This window comes from Lepidothrix coronata, unplaced genomic scaffold, assembly GCF_001604755.1.
Source record: "Lepidothrix coronata isolate B3197 unplaced genomic scaffold, Lepidothrix_coronata-1.0 Scaffold169, whole genome shotgun sequence".
Taxonomy (NCBI): domain Eukaryota; kingdom Metazoa; phylum Chordata; class Aves; order Passeriformes; family Pipridae; genus Lepidothrix; species Lepidothrix coronata.
The window spans coordinates 840305-862814 of record NW_016690349.1 but is presented as its reverse complement, the minus strand read 5'-3'; the positions used below and the strand labels follow the sequence as shown (position 1 = coordinate 862814).

The 22510-nt window shown below is 35.0% G+C and overlaps 1 protein-coding gene across 3 annotated transcripts in view; it reads right to left on the bottom strand.

The window, feature by feature from the left end:
• ATG2B (autophagy related 2B) overlaps positions 1-22510 on the bottom strand; it is a 49437-nt gene that overhangs the window by 26700 nt on the left and 227 nt on the right. For all 3 annotated transcript variants that reach the window (XM_017829806.1, XM_017829808.1, XM_017829807.1), the window contains exons 2-18: positions 18879-19041; positions 16919-17071; positions 15825-15927; positions 14355-14517; positions 13704-13883; positions 10384-10480; positions 9158-9340; positions 8325-8479; positions 7497-7608; positions 7096-7357; positions 6078-6228; positions 5432-5524; positions 5066-5254; positions 3545-3818; positions 1730-1835; positions 452-644; positions 165-307 (exon numbers count right to left, since the gene is read on the bottom strand). In XM_017829806.1, the coding sequence (XP_017685295.1) occupies positions 165-307; positions 452-644; positions 1730-1835; positions 3545-3818; positions 5066-5254; positions 5432-5524; positions 6078-6228; positions 7096-7357; positions 7497-7608; positions 8325-8479; positions 9158-9340; positions 10384-10480; positions 13704-13883; positions 14355-14517; positions 15825-15927; positions 16919-17071; positions 18879-19041 (2720 nt within the window). The remainder of the gene's footprint in view (positions 1-164; positions 308-451; positions 645-1729; positions 1836-3544; positions 3819-5065; positions 5255-5431; positions 5525-6077; positions 6229-7095; positions 7358-7496; positions 7609-8324; positions 8480-9157; positions 9341-10383; positions 10481-13703; positions 13884-14354; positions 14518-15824; positions 15928-16918; positions 17072-18878; positions 19042-22510) is intronic.

Genomic DNA, 22510 nt, shown 5'->3' with positions numbered 1-22510 from the left:
TGAGACAATGCTGTCTCTGATGTTAACTTGAAAAAATATTTATATAGCATTTTATGTTCTTAAATAAACTATACATCTGCTTATTCAATTGCTTTTATCAACGGTGAATACAGAACTAAGAGTACAGGTCATGATAACCAAGCAAAAACAATTATCATACTTGCCTGTTGTAAAGCTTTTCATAAAAGCTTTTGTTCGGTAATGTTAAGTGAATGTTTGGTAACATGAGTTCCAGTACATAATGAGAATTGCTAATTGTTTTATCCTGAAACTCAGTCATTTCTACTACATCTCCTGGCATCACCATCTGAAAGAAAAAAAAAAAACAACAAACTCTTAAGTTAAAAAAACCAAAACACAAAAGTGGTAGCCAGAAGATGTACATCAAGTAGTGAGGATGTATTAATTTTGTCTACCATAAGCACAAAGCAATAACAAAACTTTATAGTACCTCTTCATTTTCAAACATGACCCTACGAGAAGAAAAAGGAGAAGGCTCTGGTCTTCTAATATCACAGACATCCTTCAAAGAATGAGACCCTCCTTCTTCTTCCTCTTGAAAGTTATTATCACCTTCTTCCTCCTCAGCTGCTATCCTTTCCAGAATAGAGTGCACAGCCAGAGGGTTTATTTTCAATACAATCCTGACATTGGAGAAGTTATGCAGAATAAGCCATTAGATATGCTTATAATGTTTATATTTAAGCACTGTCACATGTCCCCTAGTTCTACTGGCTTGCCACTAAATACACACAGACTAAATAGCTCAAAGACCAGGGATTTTTTTATTAGATAGTAACATATTTTATTACCCAAAGCCATAATGCTAAGAAAAAAACCAAACTTACATATACAAAGGGACATGGAAAAACAACCATCAGATGAAAGAAAATGTTACTGTCTGCTTTTTTCAATTCCATCAGGTGACCATTTAGGTGATCTTTTTTTAAGAAAAACCTGGCACTCTCCCAAAATAATGCTTGTTTCACTAGATCATTAACAGCTATTCAAAATACTCTACTGCATGATGCAGTATATTATATGTAAACACTGTTACAGAAAAATTTATTTGTGCCATTATAAAAGAAAAAATCTCCCTAAAAACTTGCTGTCAAGAAGCCACTAAATTTTGTGGCATAAAAAGTACACAGCAAATTCTGTAGCAAATCTAAAATTGCCTCTTTAAACATCTTATTACATGCTTCAGTTGCTAGGTCCTTCTCTTCAGTAAGTCCCATGTACTGTATTGCCTTGCATGTGACACAAGCTGCAATAATTCAGTCTCAATATTCTTACTGTTATTCTGGCTTATTAATATATTATATAATTTATGAGATAATTATATAATTACTATTAATATATTATAAATATATAACATTAATATTAACATATTATTATTATATTTTTAGGCAAAACTTGATAGCGGGTTGTTTGGTATTCAGTCTGGAATGCAGAAGTAGGAGAAGAGGTAAAGTGACAAAAAAAATGGGAGAAAGTTTCGAGTCTAATAATTCATCTAACTTTCACTGACATTTACTCAAGGAGTTTTTTATACTTCTTTTTGGTTTTTTATAAATTCTTGAGGTCTTTTCACAAGTTACATGTTCTTTCTTTGCAAATTATTTTCAAGCATTTATCACACGGGCATTCTGCATTAAAATCACAAAAGTAACAGTGCTTCTTAAAAATCTAAACAACCCACATTAAAAAACCCCAAATGTTTTTTTACCGAGGCCAGTCAAAATTGTCTGATGACGATGTTACATCTCCATCTGTGCCACCAGACACTTGAAAAAATTTTATTGGTGTTTTTGCATTATCTTCTTCAAATGAACCTGAATAGAAAGAGATTTTTTAAAAATTAACACAGGAATGACAACTGCTAACTTCAGGTTAGCTGCTCCTCAGGCTAGAGCTTAACGTAGCAATTGTCAATGCTATTTACTAAGCTACTCAGGCAAATTTGGTTGTCTCTTCCTCCAAAAAATATCAACTTTTAGAAACAAAAATTATTTCACATTATTTTCTAGCTAGCAGTAGTTAGAAAACAAGATGCACAGATATCTGCATTTACACTTATAGCATCACTACATTTTGTCACAGTCTTGATAAGCACACAAAATGACACATAAGCAGAGAAGGCTGCAAATATAAATCAGTTTCACAGATTTATTACTTTGGGAGATATTAAGAGGCATGAAATTATTACAGTTTTCTCGATGGTTATTTAGGGAATCAATCACAGAATCACAGAATCGTTAGGATTGGAAAGGACCTCTGCAGAATATCTAGTCCAACCTCTCTGCCAAAGCAGGGTCACCTAGAGCAGGTTACACAGGAACACATCCAGGTTGTTTCTGAATATCTGCAGACAGGGAAACTCCACAATCTCCCTGGGCATCCTGTTCCAGTGCTCTGCCACCTTCAATGTAAAGTTCTTCCCTATGTTGAGGTGAAACTTCTTGTGTTTCAGTTTATGTCCATTACTCCTTGTCCTGTCTCTGGGCACCACTGAAATGAGTCTGGCACCATCCTCTTAGCACGCCACTTTGAGATGTTTATATGCATTAATGAGATCCCCTCTCAGCCTTCTCTTCTCCAGACTAAAGAGACCCTGCTCCCACAGTCTCTCCTCATATGAGACATGCTCCAGATCCCTCATCATCTTTATTGCTCTCTGCTGGACCCTCTCCAGCAGCTTCTTGTCTTCCTTGTACTGAGGAGGCCAGAACCAGACACAGCATTTCAGATGTGGCCTCACTAGAACCGAGTAGAGAGAGAGGATCAGCTCCCTTGACCTGCCAGCCACACTCTTCCTGATGCACCCCAGGACACCACTGCCCCTCCTTGGCCACAAGGGCACACTTGCCAGCTCATGGTCAACTTGTCATCCACCAATACTCCCAGGTCCTTCTTTCCAGAGCTGCTCTCTAGCAGGTCAGCCTTCAACCTGTACTGATACTGGGGTTACTCCACTCCAGGTGCAGTGCCCTACACTTGATCTTATTGCCCCTCATTAGGTTTCACCCCACCCAACTTTTCAGCCTATCAAGGTCCTGCTGAATGGCAGCACAGCCTTCAGGTGTATCAGCCACTCCCCCCAGTTTTGTGTGGCCAGCACCTTGCTGAGGGTGCATCCTATCCCTTCATCCAAGGATTCTTCATTTCTAGACTAGACTTCTAACTTACAGAGCGGTAGTAATCTCCTACGAATCTACAAAACTTACCTGGGACAGAGAACAGAGAGATACATGAAATTGAAACAAACTGGTATAACAATGTAACAGAAAATAGAAGAAATACTAGCTCAGATCTCAAAAACCAAGAATGCAAGCACTACACTTAGATACATTAGCCTCCTGTTATTTTGTTTTCACTTATGTTGGTATTTAGTACAGAGAACTAAACTACAGCAGAGATATCTACTCAAAAATTCAGGTGGAAAGACACTCCCTATGTTAATCCATATGAAAGGACCTTTTTCTCAACTACACAGTATCTGGGAAAATAAAAAGAACATTTAATATAATGTTAACGTTCTTACCAGTTAGCTCTTTAAAGGTAAGCTCTAATTTAACTTGTTCTGGAGTTGACCCTCCTATAAATTCAGTTTTAAATTCCATATCTGTAAATTCAAGATGAAGAATCTCCTTCTGAAGTGATTTCTTAAACCATGGTCCTCTTTCTTGATCTGACCGTAGGTCAGGTATTGGGAAGCGAACAGAGAGATTTAATGCTGGGGCAGTGACTTGAACTGAAACTCTACAGTTTGCAGGAGTATGTGAATCATCCAGAAAAACTTCAGTAAATGCTTTATGCTGAAAAACAAAGTAAATGGAAAAAAAAATCTAAATTAGAGAAAACTGCATTAAAAGTGACTATGGGGAAAGCTTTTTGATTATGCAATACTTAAAAAAGAAAAATATTATTTATGTATCACAGAAAACACACATTAAGGCCAACGGCTACTAGTCTTAGAATATTTTTCTATTATTGGTGCTGTTAAGATTCTATTTAGTTAGAAGTCAAGTATTTGCAGAAGTTAGCAATCCTTTAAAAAAGTCTATTTTCGCATCTTTCTTTTTCTCTTATAGACAGAGTACCAAACAATACTCAGCTGCAGTTAGGAAATACTGTGTCTCAGATATTTTTTTTAAAATTGTGACTGTTAAGAAGCCAGGAATTATTATCCTGTGTATTTGCCCCTTTCAGCAAGTCATGTCATCCAGCTCCTGTCACTGACATGTCCTTCAAAGCCTCCCTGAGCCTAGCATTTTGCTGATCAACACTGAAAAGAATAAACTCTCAGGACACAACCACATTGATAGAAATGATTGATGTCTTACACATTCTTTAAATAAGGGTTCTTTTAAATAGGTTTGAAGACTGATTTTTTTGGAATCGATCGATGCAGCAATAAAATTACATGAAGATATTTGTTGCTGTGTAGTTACTTGTATTAATCGTTCCTCAAGTAGTTCAAGAAAAGTAGTCCAGTTTAATGCTATTGTGCTAAAACTTCTGTTGGTCCCCAGTCACTAGAATGCAAAGCATATGCTCCCCATCCTCTCTGTGACCTACGCCAAAAGCAGAGAGAGGCAGAAGCAACTGGGCTGACTGAGACACAAAGATTTCAATATAGAAGTGTAATTGTCAGCAACAGTTTACATCAGTTGCTGGAGAGCATGATGAGAGAGTTCAGGGATGAGAAGTCAGTCAAGATTCCTCTTTTTGGCTCAGTTCTGCTTGCTTCAAGAAGCTGAGAATTTATGCAGTTTGTGAAGCAACTACCATTGTCTTTAGGTGTGTTATTAAACATGCAATCACTGAATCTAAAATGAGAACCTATGTCACATGGCTACTGTTCTGTGTCAGAAGTTAAAAAAAAAAACCAACAACAAACAAAAGAACAGAACAAAAACAAACAAAAACCCCCTCACATTAAAAAAACAACCCTCAACCACCACAAATCAATCAGAACTAGAAATCTCAGGCTTAGTACCATCCTGCCTTCCTCCTGCAAAAACCCCAGCAAGTTTATTAATCTACCTCTCTTTTAACTTACCAGACTTATGTGCTTATTGTAAGAAGCATACATGTGAGACGCCATCATCTCCACTGTAGTTAGTTTCTGTGGCTGAAGTAAGGAATTCAATCTGTCTACAATACTAATATCCAGTTCACAAAATACTGGACTTAACTTTATTTGTAACTCTGCCTTCTGTGGTACAGAACTGAGTCTCCCTTGACTACCCTAAAAAGAAAGAGAAAAAGCAGTAAAATCTTTAACAACAACAACACAGTGAAACAAATCATAATAACTGAGAGTTAAGGACTCTGTTTTACAAGTTAGATAGCTTTCTGTTCAAATAAACCAAATTAGACAAAGGTTATTACACAGAAACTTGGTCTTTTAAATCTGCCACCTTACCTGAGGTCCTCTATTATCTGAATGCTTATAATGCAGCTGAAGGCATGGCACAGTATGAGAATCGTTTCTTTCTTCAGAATGAAATGTCAGCAGCTTTAGAAAAAAAAAAGTATTAAAAGTACTTAATAAATAAGGAGGAAAGAGTTGACACAGAAGAAGGTATTTAGGGCATTTTACCTAGAACAGACAGTAGGTAACCCCACATTCAAGTCAGTGAACAGAGCCCCAGGCCAACTGCTTACTCAATGCACTTATTCAGCTACTTTATTGGATGTCTCTGACCATTAAAAGAGATGGAAGAATAATCATCATGCAAAGAAACCTTTGCATTGCTCAACTCCATTGGTTAATTTTTAGAAATCATTTACTCTAATTCCCAAACTGCATTAAGCAGATTTAAAAGAAGTAAACTAGTGAAGTTTGGCTGTTGGTGCTATTCCTGTCAGGTATGACAGCAGTCAGATTCACTATCTGAGCTCAGAATTAAATCAGAAAGTGTATCTTAAAACCATAAGATATTTAAAATAGTAAAAAAAAAAAAAAAAAAATCAAGAAAAATTTAAATTACAACCATTTTAAAATCTAGCATTGTCAGTTATACAATTAAAATTTCTTTGCTATGGAACTCTCTCTGTATTTTACATACCTCTGTATAGTGAGGCTGCTTGGAATGAAAGTCAGTAGAAAAAAGGCATTCCAGGAACTCCATATCACCAATGGATAAATCAGTACTAAAACTTCGAGAGGCAGTCCTTTGTCTTTGTTCATAAGACACTTTGATGCCAGTACCTATAAACCTAATTATTAAAATTATGAATTATGAAAAGTAGCATAAAACAATATCAAAGTCAATAAAAATAACAAAGTCAAGATTTAAATATGCAAAATAGGATCACTACAATCCTTTAAAAATCATTAAAAGAACCATAATTTCTTCAAAAATATGAAAATATCTAATTATAACAGATTTTGCAACAAAGATAATGGAGCTCACTTATGTTACACATTCAGCAATGGTCAACATAGAGAAACTTGTAAAGAACATTTTAGACATCTAACCTGAGGTGCAAGTCACATAAATCTAACATCCTTAGACAGACAATGAAAAAGTCATATGTCTCAGAAAGTCTAAATTACATGCATAAGGTAAGAAAAGTTATATACACCCTTACATATCTTACTTCATACACTGTACTGGGATGGTAAAAACTGCAAAAAAGGACTGTTGACTGACTTTATGACTTTGTTCACACTTATATTTTATCCCTATTAATACACTATTTTGCACTAAGTAAACTCCTAAGCTCCTTCAAGCAGAAATCACTATAGTGGAATAAAAATAGTCCTGTAAAACACAGCTGTTTCTAAAGCAATAATTACCTTAATGATTCTTGACTCTAGACTTCTGTGGTAGAAACTGTACCTAGTTTAATCCATCTATTAAAAAGCTAGGTGATTTTAATGTTTATAATATTTTTTTTCTTAATTTAAAAAAAGTCTTGGACAACAGATGTCAAAATTCAAGACTATTTTGAAATTAATAAAGAAGTCTAATGCAATTCAAATATTAAGTGACACAATTCCTATGGAAATAAACTTACTTAATTCAAATTTACTTAAAATATATTTTTGTTAATTATATTTATTAATAAGCAAAGTTATACCTAAGGTGATCATGAGAACAAGCTTCTGCAAATACTTCTCGGAAGGACAGAAAATCTTCTGTTGAAAACTTAACTGGCTCGATCTTTTCTATTCGGGCAAAGAAATCCCGAGCCATTGGTGTCAATGGGTTAAGGTTCAGTGAACTTTCAGGTGGGGGTAAAGGGTCAATATGAAGTACAGACACTGAGAAAGTTCCAACTGCCAGTCTAAAAAGCAGCTCAGGTCTGGATTCATCCACAGAAACAGATCTGGATGGAATAGCTGAAATACAAAATTAAGTTCACGTAATTTTTCAGCAATAACACATTTATAAAATCATCTTACTTTTGATTTGCATTTCTTTTTACCAAGTTGCTGCATAACAATTCATTTTCAGAATTACCTAGCTATTGTTACTTACATGTCCTCCTTAAGGAAGTCTGGTGAACCATATTGGCTGCTAGCGAAGAACCTCTTGGAGGCTGTAATTCTTGTTTGTTACGATCAAGAAAATCACCCCAAGTTGGTTGAAGCTAGAACAAAAACATATATGACCTTAACTTTGCAAAGAGTTGTTAGATATTAGATCAAACATAAATAATAAGGTAAAGAAACACAAAAACCCAACATGTATAATCAACATCATGTCATTTCATGGGGTATTAGTGCTCAACTTATTAATGTAGATTTGCTTCACTTTGGGGTATGCTTTTTAATTCTATGATCTTCTGCACCCACATATTTTTAAAGCTGAAGTTACACTCTCCATGTGCTTTTTACAGAGAAATGGGAGAATATATGCTCAACTATTCTCCATGGTTTTCATTAAGCAAAACATTAGGCATACAACAAATCTAGCAAAGATGGTGATAACAACAACTTAAGTTTTTATGTTGTTTGAGGAATAATGTAATACAACAATTTTGTACTTTTTATTGTCACAGCCTGCGTAGTCTACACTGAAAGAAAACCCAGGTGGCAAACATGCAGCTATTAAAAAGAAAATGAATCACAAAGCACCCCACATAAGCTTCAAGGCATTTGAAAACACATTTCTTAGCTTAGTGGCCAAATAAATGAGAACCATTCCAATTTTCATAGCAGAAAAGGAATATTATCAGCTCTAAACACTTTCCATTGTTCTAGAATTTTTAAATAGTTCTTGATATTGTAAAGAATGCAACAGTTATGCAATGGTGTCAGACAAAACTTAATTTTAAAAAGATTTTAAATGTAGCTAATACTATACCACTGTAGTGCTCAGTGGAGATCCTGCTGGTGTAGTTGTATATGTACTGGTTAAAGACAAATCTAGATCCATGGTTGGAGGGTCTCCAAGAGGTGGAAGAGAGGAAAGGCTGTGAGACATGTCCATTTCAGCCATTGAGAAGAAAACTTCTTCTTCTAATAAGAACCATAGATAGTAAAGAGTTATTTTCTTATTAAAAAAATCACTTTACTTTTAACAGAAATGTATTCATAAGTTTACAAATCTAGCTGCTAGACAGAATAAGTAGCTAAATACATTATTTACAGAAGTTCCAAGGTTTCTTGACGCTGAGATTAGTAGCGTCTATGGAGAGAGATTTAAATAAAAATCAAAAGGAAAAAACCCTAATGACCACTAAAACAGTTAAATGTCTCATTTTCATGTTCAAGGTGGCATATTTTATAGAAATTCATGCACTCTCCTTTTGACAAATCAAAGTTCCCACTTTCACATTAAAAATAATTAGCAAAAAAAATTGAAATAAAAATATCAGGAAAATACAACTATTAGATGTAATTTCTATTCTAGATGTAATTTCCTCAACCATACATTTGAAAAGATGTTACACTGCAAGTGTATTTGCTGTGTGCACATTAATATAAACCGAACAGTTTTAATGAAATACTGAATCAAGTCTAGCCTGATACCTAAAATAGTTAATTTTTTATTCAACTTTACAATCAATAACTTTGACATCAAATAATTGTAATGCTATTTCAATACATAAGTTGGTAAGATTCAAAGCTGAACACTCAACTTAAACAATGTTAACAACTGATTATTTCCTATGTTGCATCGTCTTTTATACTTGCCACGACTAGAAGGTGTTCTGGCACTCTCTGTCTCATAGAAGCTTTGTTCAGATGATGCTCCTGCAGATAAAGACTCTTTTCTTAAATAACGTTTCAACTCCATCTGAATCCGGTACTCATCCTCCTGTTGCATTGGTCGGTTCTTCCTGTCTTTATTTGACAATTCTATTCTGTTTAGACTCTCTGCATTCAAAAAAAAAAAAGACAGAAAGCCCACTGTAATTTCCTTAACAGTATCCCTAAGAAAATCCAAAAATTAATCTCAAAATTAACCATTGCTGTATATATATGCATCTGTAGATATATATATATACAAACACATGTCTGTTGTACATCAGATGTGTATTATGTGCATTTTGTGGGTTTGAAGATTTTACCTGTCCAGAACAGACTACTCTCTCCCCAGCATTCATTAACTTCAAGTCTGAAGAAAATATTTTAAGGTCATATATGCAAGTCACATATAATATTAGCATACATTTCTCAGTCAGCTTTAGGGACTAAGGTCACAATCTCTTAAAGGTTTTACTATCAAGGAAGTTTTAAAATTTCAGGTTTGAAGATCACACACACATGGGAAGCTATATGTAATACTTTTCCAGTTGTCCAAAACCAACGAACAAGTCCAGCACAACATATATATCAGTATCAGAAAAATATTAATTACCTACCCAGGACATGGGAAATCTTTTTGAAAGATTAACTATCTACCCTAATAATTCTTGTTATATAAGGTAGATGGGGGAACAAACCAAAACACCCTCATCCTTCCAATGCAGTAGTTCAAACACTGCTGTTAATTCTTCACCAATACAGACAAACAGACTCAGTTACTGTCTGCTCTATGATTTCTGTGCCTGCCACTAAAGCATAAGACAAAGAAGGTAAGCTACTCTCATGAAACAGCACTACAAGAACCACAATTGGTTTGGTCTCCTGATTTTCTCCGCTTAGAATTTTCTCATCTCTTGTCCTATTATATAGTACTTGTCAAGCCTTATTTGTTATTCTTTTCATTACTAGCATTTACAATTTGCAACTGAAATCAATAAATTGATCATAGCCCTAATTCAGAGCAGCTACAAAACATTTTGCTAATATCAGATAAACATTCATAATAATTCACCACAAATATTTTTTTTCCACTAAGGAAATTCATTTATCTTGCAAAGTTTACTTTTTGGTCATTGCAATACATATTTAAATTTTACAGAATGTTCACTTGCCTGGTCCAGCAATTGCTGCTACCATGTCCAAAAGAAGATGCACCTGTCTTGGTGACAGAAATAGATGTACAGAGTCTATTTGTCCATCTATATCCAACTAAAAAGAAAAAGAAAGAACACTTTCAAGAACACTGAAGGAATTTTTCTCTGGAAGTCTTGAATCAAGTATTTTGATAATAGATTTTTTATGCTTTTGATGTAAATAGAGTCATTCCAGCAGTATCTTTATTTTCTGCACAACACCTAAAAATTTAATTGTGTATTGCTTCCAACCTGTAGCTTGGCAGAACAAATGCAAATGCGTCACTATTAGGTTAAAATAAATACACAATCTCAGAAGAGAAAAACTCAGGAATTTAATTCATCTGCTAATTTTTTTCCTTTTAATAATTCCATAAATAAATAACTATACAATGTTAGTTATCACATACTAATTATAAAATATTGACATCAGCACCTTCTGAAATAGACCTTAAAACTGTGAAGGGTCTCTTCAGGACATCTCTTTAGTATATAGATGAATAAATTCACATACTTTCCTCATGACGAGTGGGATGTTTATAGAAGTCCAACTGTTTTGAGATGGTATGCAACAAAGCAAGCCACTTAGCTTTAGAAAGCAAATCAAACTAGAACTATCTTAAAGACTTCTATGGATTTATTTTTCAGTTCAAGAATCCTGTACTCCCAGACATTGGTCCATTCATGATTATTACTCATTGTATTGGGTGTGGCAAGGTATTGGCAGCGAGGTTTTGCTGCAGGGCCAAGAGGTCAGGGTCTGCCTAGAGCTGGTTCCAGCCAGACCTGTAATGGACACACCTCAGGACACAGCTGAGCCTACCAGCAAAGCTGGTAGTGACTCCTCAAAAAGATATTTATGGAAGGGCAAAATGCTGCATGGGCAGTGAGGAGAGAAAACAGCAAGAGAAACAATCCTACAAACACTGAGGTCAGGGAAAAAAGAGGGGAAGCAGGTGCTTCAGCTGCCAGAGCCTCTGGAAGAGATCACACCAGAACAGAAATCTACACTGCAGCTCATGCAAGGTCCCACTCTGCAGCAGACAGATGTGCCCAGGAGGAAGCCTGTGGGGAGCCCACACTGGAGCAGGTTCCTGGAGGTGCTCAGCCCATGGAGAGGAGCCCACACAGGAACAGGTTCTTATGTAAGGAACCATTGCTCACGGAGAACCCGTGTGGGAGCAGGTTTATCCTGCTGGACTGCAGCCCATGGATAGGACCCACACTGAAGCAGTTTGTGAAAGAATGCAACACGAGGGACCCATACTGCAGTAGGGGAAAAGGGTGAGGAGGAAGGAGCAGCAGAGAGGAACTGTTATGAACTGAGTGCAACCCCTCAATTCCCCATCCTCCCTGCGCTGCTCAGGGCGATGAGGAGGTAGAGGAGTTGGGAATTATGAAGCGAAGTTAAGCCTGTGTAGAAAAACGGGTGAGGGAAAGCTAGTTTAGTTTGTTTCTCAGCATTCAACTCCATTCTACTTGGCAATAAAGTCAATTAATTTTCTCCAAGTTGAGTCTGTTGTGCCTGTGACAGTAACTGCTAAGTGCCCTCCCTGTCTTTATCTCAATCTAGGAGCTTTTTCATCACGTTCTCTCCCGCTGTCCAGTTGAGAAGTGTCAGTGAGAGCAGCTGGATGGGTGTATGACAGTCAGCCAAGGTCAAGCCACCACATTCATGGGAAAAAAAACAACCAAACAAAACAGGCATGCAAATGAGTGCATTTATATGAAAATATACTTTTGCTCATAAGGACCTTAAGGGAATATTTACCTAAGCAGGGAAAAAAAATGATCATTTAGTTTTGTATACTGTTCTCTATTTTTTCCGTCCTTTGGAAAGAGTTGTAAGAAAATGACACTACTGAAATGTGTGCACTTGACATGAAGTTACAAAGTGCACTTTGTATTTTACATGCTTGAAACCTCTGTTGTAACATAATTCAGTTTCCAGAGTAAAAAAAAGAGTTGAAACTAGACTAAGCAATATACTGTATCCATGTTCTTTTTAATATGTATGAACTCTACCCGATAAACCAAAAATCAGCTCCTTCTTCAATTTTGTCATGTAGTCTTACATCCATTCACTAGTTTGCTTGTTACTCTTATTTAACCTAACAGCATTTTTGCCTGTACTCAAGAACAACTTGCAGAGATCACTGCTTAGTCTTCCGTTATATTGAACATTTTGTATAAAACAAAAGTTACTCTCAACTCTGCCCTTGACATTTTTCTGCCAGTTATATTAAAATATATCTAATGATATAAAAGTGGAAAATCTGCAGCAACATCAATTAATTTAAGGGTGTTAACTGCATTAACTATTCATGCTTTTGAAATAGCCAGCATTTTTCTACTTCACACCAAAGGAAATTTTATTTAACTTTTCAAGGCCCCTTCTTAACTGAATTAACAAGAAAAGTTAAAGATTGACTAGAAATTGCTGGACATAAAAAACCCTTTTTACTCCAGTAGAAACCTTATGCTTTCTACGAAATATAGTATGGTATACAAGACAGGTCAATAGCCAGTTTTAAATTTGGAGACAAGGGGAATATATTTACACAACTTTACTTATATACTCACACTTTTTTAGGAAAATAGGGCTTTATTTTCAACTGCTTTGCTTCCTGCATCTTTATATAAAATAAATATTACATTTATATAAACTTTTAGTATTTCATTATGGCATTATTATTTGATTTACTGTAGGTTTTAACATAAAAATTCACAAGTAGAAATGTTCCTATTAGTTTTATAATGCTGCAAGTCTGAAATTATTTAACTTAATTAATCATTTACAGTTTACTTGTAATTGTTCAAGAGAATGTCACCCTTTTAAAATCAAAGTGATTTTAATCAACCACCAGTTACACATTCCACACATATGTAGGCAAATCAGTCATAGTGCTACAAGAAAAAAGGACAAATGAATAGTAGTGGGAGTTTCATGAAAACAAAATAATTTTCTCAGAAGTAACTCAAATACATAAATTCATAGAATGGAATCAGAGAATCATTAAGGTTGGATCATCAAGATCAACCTTCAACTGAATATCACCCTGCCCACTAAAACATATCAAAGCACCACATCTACTTGTTTGGTTGAACACTTAAATTCAATCTCTTTCTAAGGTACAGAAATTCTCCTTTAATGGATTTCAGTTTGAATATAAAGAATATACAAGAAAACTAAGTGCATTCTGCTCCCTTGAGAATCTTACCAATTTTTGGATGTAGTAGAAAAAAAAAAATTCTACAGAACTATTAATTTAGTTAAAGACCAGGAAAGCATGACTAACCTTAGCTCCAGGAAGTACTTCATTTTGCTTTAATGTTAGGCTCAACTCCATTCTACCAATCAGCTTACAGATCTGGACAGGGTCAGAAGGAGTAATTTCTGGCAAGTTTCTTGTTAATTGGGGATGTGGCTCATAAATGATTTTTGGATTCCAGCTAGGTGAAAGCTTTGGTTCAGTTGCCTTAAAACGTTACAGAGAAAAGAATAAGAATGTACCCCATTTCTTAAGGAAAAAAAAAAAAAGCAGCATTTCAAATAAGCATATCACACAAATAATCATTTTACATAACTATAAATATGACAATGCCATTGAAAACATGTATTGATAACTGTGAAAAAAACAAAGCATGAAAAATGTGAAGCCTTAGGCCTTTGCAGAAAAGAGGAGCAAGTTTCCACAGAACAGTGAATTGTAGAGTACTTCTTAAAGTTGCAACCAGATTCCAATACAATATGTCCTAAACTTTACTCAGTCCTAAAGTCTCCATTTCCTTCCCCCTCCTCAAATCAACAGCAATTGATTATAAAACTTATCAAACATAGATTCAAGTAAAAGTTCAACTCTTGTATCCTTTAGAATTAACCTAGTATATTAGTGTAACAATATATTCTTTCATCAATTTACACCCTCATATAACGTATTTAATTTTACCAGCTGTGTAGCTGAACACACTGGGGAGGACTTTGCTGATGCAGGAAACTCATCCCAGAAGAAAGAGACACCTGAGAGCTGCAGTAACTTGTGAGCAAAAGCCGTGGGCTGATGTACATTAATTCCAGAGCACTCATCTGCAGTTTCATCACAGTACATAGTTCTGAGAGACAAAAGAAAGGAAATAAAGATGGTGGGTGCCTACAAATTAGGCTCCTTAGCCTTTAAGTTGGTACATGCTCCCTCTCTTCATACTATTTACAATGCCATTCACTGTCACGAATGGAAAATCCACCACGCTCTGGGAATGGGTGGAAACCTTAAATTTTCTATGGAACACCACAGGAAAATTGAGACATGCTTCCACTGCAAACATAACCCAGTGTATTATCCTAGTCCCTACATCTAATCTGATCAGAAGGTAAAGGAGTCTGCCCAATGCTTCTAAACTTATCTTTTAAAACTCTGCCATCTAATACTTTTCTGTTGTCTAATAGCACTACTTGAAAGCAACATTCTGTCAAAATGAAAGTTGAAAATTGAGAGAATATGCTACAATCCTGTAGAATTTCTATGATGTTGAATTTCTTATAAGAGACAGTATAAACAGTCAACTCTTAGAAGATGCAAGTCTACACATGATGGTATTTGCAGTGTAAAAATATATATACTTTTCCATAAATAAATTCTATCAAACTTCAAAACAACACATTATTTAACAGTTTGTTTCAATATAGTTTTTAAATCACAAAAGGTTTGTTCTGGAAATGGACTTCCATTAGAAAAATAATCACAATTGATTATTAATCTTTCCTGAACTGAGCTTAACAACCTGAAGCTTTCAAATGTTTAAAACCAAATATACTTCATTAGCAACTCTCAGTAAGCATCAGTTTTATCTGGTACTGATCTCAATACTTTGCAAAAAAGTATGATTACACTCTCCTATAGGTTAAAAAAAATCTACTTTAATAACGTGTAGAGTATTCTAAGCTCAAAATAATTACAGAAGTCAGGTGGGCTCTTTTGAAAGCTCACAAAGGACCTAAACTCTTTCCATTTGGGGTTTTTTCCCCAGGAGTGTACCTTTCTTTCTGAAAAGATCTGAAGTGTCTTACTCAAAAGGGTTGGTCCCTTTTCCAAACTGAAGAGATGGCCTGATTTGCCAGCAATCTACATAAAACTGTTGAACATCTAAGAAATGGTATTCATTAACTGTGGAAGTTGATGAACACTTTTATTTGGGAAAATAACCCAGAACTCTTCTAATTCGATGGTTGAATATCCTTAGTGTAAAGGTGTTAAGTGGAAACTGAGTGGAGAAAATGCTCCACTCAGAAGAGGTACTCAAGAGCTAGTGTCTAACTGTATACTAAGAATATGTGTGCATGAATGAAATGTATTCTGCAAGAAATGGCAAAAAGTGCCTTAGGAGAAAAAAATCTACAGATTAAAGAAAAAAATGTTTACCTTTCAATTCTGACTTCAAGTGCAGTTCCACTTTTAGAGTTCTCTGGCACATGTTCTATTCGCAAAACAGTATCTAAAAAGGTAACTTTCACTCTTCTTAGAACTTAAAAGAGAAAACAAAAAAATACAGTGTAGGCAATTAAGTCAAGTTACTTAACAAATACTTTTGTAATTAACTCTATTAAACGGTCTTTTGTTTTGTTTAAGTTCTCGGCCCTTATTTCAGTGGAAATAATCAATTGAATTTAACAATGTAACAAGACACCAAGAGACAATGGTAACTCCTACTAAATGTCCAATATGTACATCCATAGTGTACAACTGGTCTTTAAGGCTTGGATATTTGAGCAAGTGACAGCTCAAACCAAGTTGTTCTGTAGCTCAGTGTGGATGATCCTCAAAGAAAGTATCTCCTTCACTGTGCACCACGTCTGAACTCCTAAACCTTGGGCAGCACCACACTGCTCGGACTGAATAATTCCATTTCTAGACTGAACATTTCCTTAGCTCACACTTTTCAGCACTAAGTTCTCCACCACATAATGTGGTCATAAGGCCTTATTTTCTTCCATTTAAAAAAAAACACCTCCAACAAAAAAACAAGATTTCTGAAGTACTTCTATCAACATGGTGTGATTGTGGCATGATATATCATAACAGGTCAGCTTTGCATAAAAACAGCTGAAAAAGCATTCTCCATTTCTCCCTCAACAGCATCACTACTAACAATCTAAGTTTGTGTGATGAATTAAACTGGCATCTCCAAAACTAAGGCATCTCACCAATCACTCAGGTGCAGATTCAGCTGGATTTATTCTGGTGAAAACAAACACCAACTTGCCCTGAAACAGGGTTCATTCTGTCCACTGAAGGAAGCATACAAATATTTTAGTAAGTAAATAGGGCATTTTTTCTCTGCTTCAAAAGCAAGATCAACTGTCCTCCCTTCCTCTTTAAATTTTACAAGTAATGCTAACAAATGAAAATTTGTCAGATAAGTTTTGGCAATTGAGATGCCATTTTGTAAAACCAAGACACAACATAAACCAATTTAATCTCAGATGTTAATTCAGATTTCAGTAATTAATTCATACCTGTTTCAATAGTTTCTGCAAATTTCTCAAGTCCTTCAAAAGGCTGGGACCCTTCTCCTTGTTCATCTGTCAGTTTTTGGCTAAGACACTCTTTTGCAAGCTGCATACTACTGGTCATAAAACTTGACCAATACATAGGCTCAGAACCAGATGCTGTGGAGTAAAAGAAGTCTTAATAAATTTGACTGTGAACATTATGAAACTATAAAGACAAAACAAAGTAATACATTTGGCACACCTGGGAAAGAATTTCAACAGTTTAGTGAGAAGTCATACTTAAAAACAAATTTAGTTACAATCTCTCTTTATAGACTTTACTATTTTAAAATTATTTTAATCTACTTAGACTGCATTGATAAGATTCTGGTATTTGAAAACTCAATATAAATAAGAGGAAACCAAGTAATTAACAGCGTAACCAATCTTCAGCACTGGTTTAAGTGAATAATTTCTGGAGTTCTTTTACTATATTGGTATTCTTTTGCAGGCATAATTGGCAAAATTAAATAAATCCTATTTTTAAGAATTATTTCAAGGTTTCTTATTCCATCTGAAACATATCCTACATGAAGAAAGACTAAACAAGGTTTAAGATGTTATCTTAGCATATTAGAAAACATTTTAAATGACTAACATAGACCTGATACAGTAAGGAGAACATAATAAAATCATAGAGCATGGCAGGTATTAAGCTGAACAAGTTTTCATCAGCCAGATTAATTGACAGTTCATTCCTACCAGTTAATGCCAAGCCCATTGTGAGCAAATACTATAAAACTAGATTAGAAAAGTTAATCAAATTCAACTAAAATGCTCTAGTATAGGTAGAAAAAAGTAAAACTAGCACAAATACAAACATGTTAAACAGGCAAAACATTTCAATCTAGCCTTCAAGTCTGGAAACATCCATGAGGCTATAGATGTGTGATAAAACCAGCTCTGTGGGGGTTTTTCTACACTGTTTATTCTATTATAAAGCACAGTGCATTGAAGAGAACTAAATGGATGCAAGTGAACAAATAAAAAGTTTCCTCCTAATGCTATCATTCTCTTAAAGCAGTAATCTTACATCAGAAAGTAAGATAGCTCAAAACTTAATTTCAGTTAAACAACTAAGGATGAAATTCAGAGTACATATATGCAAGTAAGTTATTTAAGGTAACTTGCAACAGATGAAAAATAGGTTTTATGCACGCTTTTCTCTTCTTCATGATACGTTTAAAGAAATATTTTATTCCATCTTCTCCACACTATAAAAAGGAAAAGAAACTAAAATCCTTCAGACAACCAAGCTACAATTTTCACACATTAAGTGCTCCACACATGCTATAACAACACATCTTAGCAGAATTTATGGAGGTTTGGTGACCAGTGAAAATTTATCACTATATCAGTTAGATTCATCTGGATACAGACAAGTTAGAAGAACTCAGCCAAACCTCTCAGCATTAGATTACATAAAGGTAAGTATTTAGAGTACTTAAAAGTCATTATTTAAGATGTGATGGCAATTAAATTGCATTAGTTGTTCTCCAAATACACAAGAAGCAGCATCTTTTACCCTAAAGTAGCCAAAGAAAGGCAGAACCTCTCTGTAACCCCCCTTCATGGTTACTATGGTATTATCCTACTGCCAGCTACCAATGCTGACTAACAGCATCTGGCATACAACACCCAAAACCGGTAGCTAATCAAAACTCCTTTCCACACAGTATTGGAAGAGATACAACAGTAAGAACACTTTATCATTTTAAGCTATTTAACCAAAGAACAACTAATTGAGTTGACAACCAATTGATGAACATTTGATAGGGTTTTTTTTTATTACATTCTCTAACATTAATGCATGTAACCTAAATGGCATTTTAAATAAGGCAAAGATTGACTAAAGCAAGAGTAGCCTTTTGACTCTGAAAAACTGTAAAGAATCTCCTTCTCTAAAATGAAAAAATAAGCGTACCAAGTCTTGGTCTCGGCCTGAAGACCATCTCTAATCCTTTTACTTCTAATGCACAGTTATCCTGTAGCAATGACCCCCATGGAACAGATAAAGAAATTGATTGGATAAATCCATCTGTGACTTCCAGAGGTGCATCTGCAGACTCCAGGATCTCATTAAGACACTAGAAGAGAACAAAAAAAAAATGTTTTTTAAAATCATCTCCATAATTATGCATCTAACTAGTAAAACATTTTGAGACTACCAGAAAATGAATTATACTCAGAAAGAAAAAAAAAATGGTCACTTTCAAGTATTTCAATTCCACTGCAATTTGTTTCACATTAATTATCTAGCTTTCAGCATAACACAGATTGCTCTGTGGTAGCTGTATAATCTGTATTTTTGGCTATTCAAAAAAAATATCTGCTAACTTACTCTTATAAATACTACAGTACTAACAAAAGTAAATCTATTCTTTCTTTGGCAGTACTTGAAAAAACTGAAGACAGGCTGACAGTAAAAGTACAAAAAGTACCTAAACTCCTAGTGGCAGGAGTATTTCATAGCATGTATCTTCAGTGTAATGTTCATTTTCGATTTCTCTGTGACACTGGATCAATGGAACCAAACAATCACTTCCTGCTGTGTAACATACTTGCCATTTCTAAATCATATCTTTATAGTAAAATGCTACAATCAAGTTGCCCTTAGTACTGTACTAGCTCTGAAGTAGTAACTTCAGATTTTTAAATCTTCCACAATCCTCAGAAAAGACTCCCTTGTTGCATTATATAGGTTTTATTACATCCATACAGACAAAACATATGTTTCTCATTTACGTTAAAAAAAAAAGGTGAATCCCTGTTTGTGCCCTGTTTCAAAAATGTAGTTAAAACTGAAGTTATGGAACAAGAACTACTGAGGCTGCTTTAATGAAACAAAAAACAATCTAAATCACATACCAAATTCAGTGAGTAAAACTTTCCAATATAAACAAGACCCTACTAAAGACTGTGGTTGTAATAACAGGACATAATCTTCAAATGGCAAGAAAAAGTGTGGGTTTGACCTTCCTGTGTTGAACAAGGCTGCTGATTTTCCCTGAGAAAATGCATAAATTCAACATCAAAATTTTTGGAAAAAATAAAAGTTGTTTTTAAAAGTTGTTTTCCATTTTAATCATATTTAAAATGTTCCAATTATATAGAATAACTTAAAAATAAACAAAATAAGTTTTCAGAAAATTACATTTTTCACTCTTATGTCTCCAGGTGCAAGTTTCCCATCATGTTAACTTGTTGCTTTGCTTATGCTTAATAACTTTGCTTTTGGAATCTTGTTTGCCTTGCATGTTCAGCTTTTCTAGTTTCTGTTCCAAAGTCCACTCAGGACAGCAGGAAAAGACATCAACTTTAAAGAAACAGAACCTGAACAGTCCTATCGCAAAATTATTTAGGAATCAAATAATCAGTTAAGATTCAGTGACATAAAAACTTTATTTTCAACTCAAGTATAAAAGTTCAAATATAATTGAACTTAAACATAAGAATTATATGTGTGGTAACAGCCTGAGATAGGCAGAAACAAAATTTCAAATGAAAACTATATTTTAAAATATCACAGGTTCATTTAAATTACTTGAACCTTTATGAAGTACTTTGCTGTCCCAGGAATTAAGCTAGCTACTATATTTTGAATAAGTCTGACTGAGATGTGTTTTTACTACCAATGTTCATGGTGATACAAATAAGGGTATTTTAATACATTGTTTATTATTTTAAAACAGAAATTTACTATCTATAAGCAAAAAAAAAAATGAAGCATTCTTGAGCTAAATTGCTTCACAAACAGACCAGTTGTTCCTAGAAAGCAGCAATTAGAGCATTTCAAGTGAAATTTTAAAACTGAAGCACAGCCTTCATGACAGGACTCGTTTCCACATAACTGACCAAAAGTCTCCAGCTAGAAATCACAGTAACACTAGTGATATACAGCAAAAGTGCTATTTGATGTATATTAAAATTCAACCACAAACATGATGCATTACATTTTGATTTTTCTAAACAGTCCAGGTCTCAAAAGGCAAAGGCATTACATTAATAGCCCCGGGTACTCCTACATACCTCTACAATCTATAAACACATACAATGTTGGCTAAAGTATCTACAGTGCTAAAATGAACAGAAGTATCCACAAAAATGGATACCATGTAAAAATGCAGTCATCGAGGTGATTCATTGAGCACAAGGTTACAATGACTAGGGGGAAAAAAGAGGTGTAGTACTTCCGTGACATCTGTTTTTGCAATCTGTCATACACGAGAAAGTCACGTGCAGGGAACCTCAAACATGTCATTGTTTACAAGTGGAACAGAAAAATGCTGATCCACAAACGGGGAAAATCACCTAAGCATTACTGTATATTCATTTAATCACTGTGTATACGTAAAGAACTGCATATTTAGTACCGGCCCGTAACTGCTGCTGTTAGAAAGTATTTACATTTTAAATAATATCAGTTTGACTCGCAAAGAGTGCTCTATACCCACTAGAGGGCATGACAATTCAATTAAAGCGACCAGCCTTACTGTAAGCCTGACACAGAAAACAAGCTGCAGACACAGCTAAAAAAGAAATGAACAAACAAGCAAACAACAAACACTGGTACCATTGAGCATTTCTGCAAACGTCTGTCTCCTACCACTTTCCAACATATTTTCACACAAACAATTGGAAAAGCATTACTTGAAAACATCATAAATTCACAAGTATTTTAAAATGTACCCAGCACGGCCTAATACCAGTACGTAGTCTAGTAAAAATGCATTTTGGAAAAACTTAGTAAGCCAAAGTACCTAGTTTATGATCAGTGCTACCCTGGAAGTCAACGACTGACTCACTGCAGTGCTTAAGGCTCCTCACGACAGACACTTGACTGACAGGTAGAATTCAGTAACATTGGCAATTAAACCAAGAAACTTTACGAATTATTACAAACACAGTAATCCAAAGGTCTGTGTCTACAGTACACTACAAGTGTGCATACGTCTGCATAGGCACATACTTATACAAAAACATATGTGCCAGGACTGAAAAATAAAAGCCTCAGCTGGTTCAAAGTGTGACAGCCCACCTGCTAAACTCCAGCTAAAACCAGCTGTCCATTTGTCAACAAGTACTTTCAGTATTGCAAGACTAGGGGACAATTTTTAGAGATCTACATGGACTAAGCTCAGCATAACAAGATAATTAAGAACCATGATGTCCCCAAGATGAAGAAAAAGTATAAATGCCACAGGGATCACTTTATGTTTTTACCACCTCTAGTAGCCAGCAAAAATGCTCTTCAGTAAGTACATCACTGAATTCTCGTAGTTTTGGCTACACTAACTCCTTCTCCCTGAAATACCAGCAACTATTGCTTTCTTTTAGTTTTTGTTTCCTTTCTCATATTAAAAATTACGCAATCAAAGCATGGCTAGAAAAATATATCTGTAACAAATGCACAGATTTTTCTTTTTCTAAATGCTAGCACATCAGCGAAGAGTTCCCTGGATGAAATGCTAATTACGGCTGTAACTTTTTACATAAAGGAGGCTGGGTATGGAAAATAAAGTGGGTGGCAGCCGGGGGCAGGGAATCAGCTGGTCC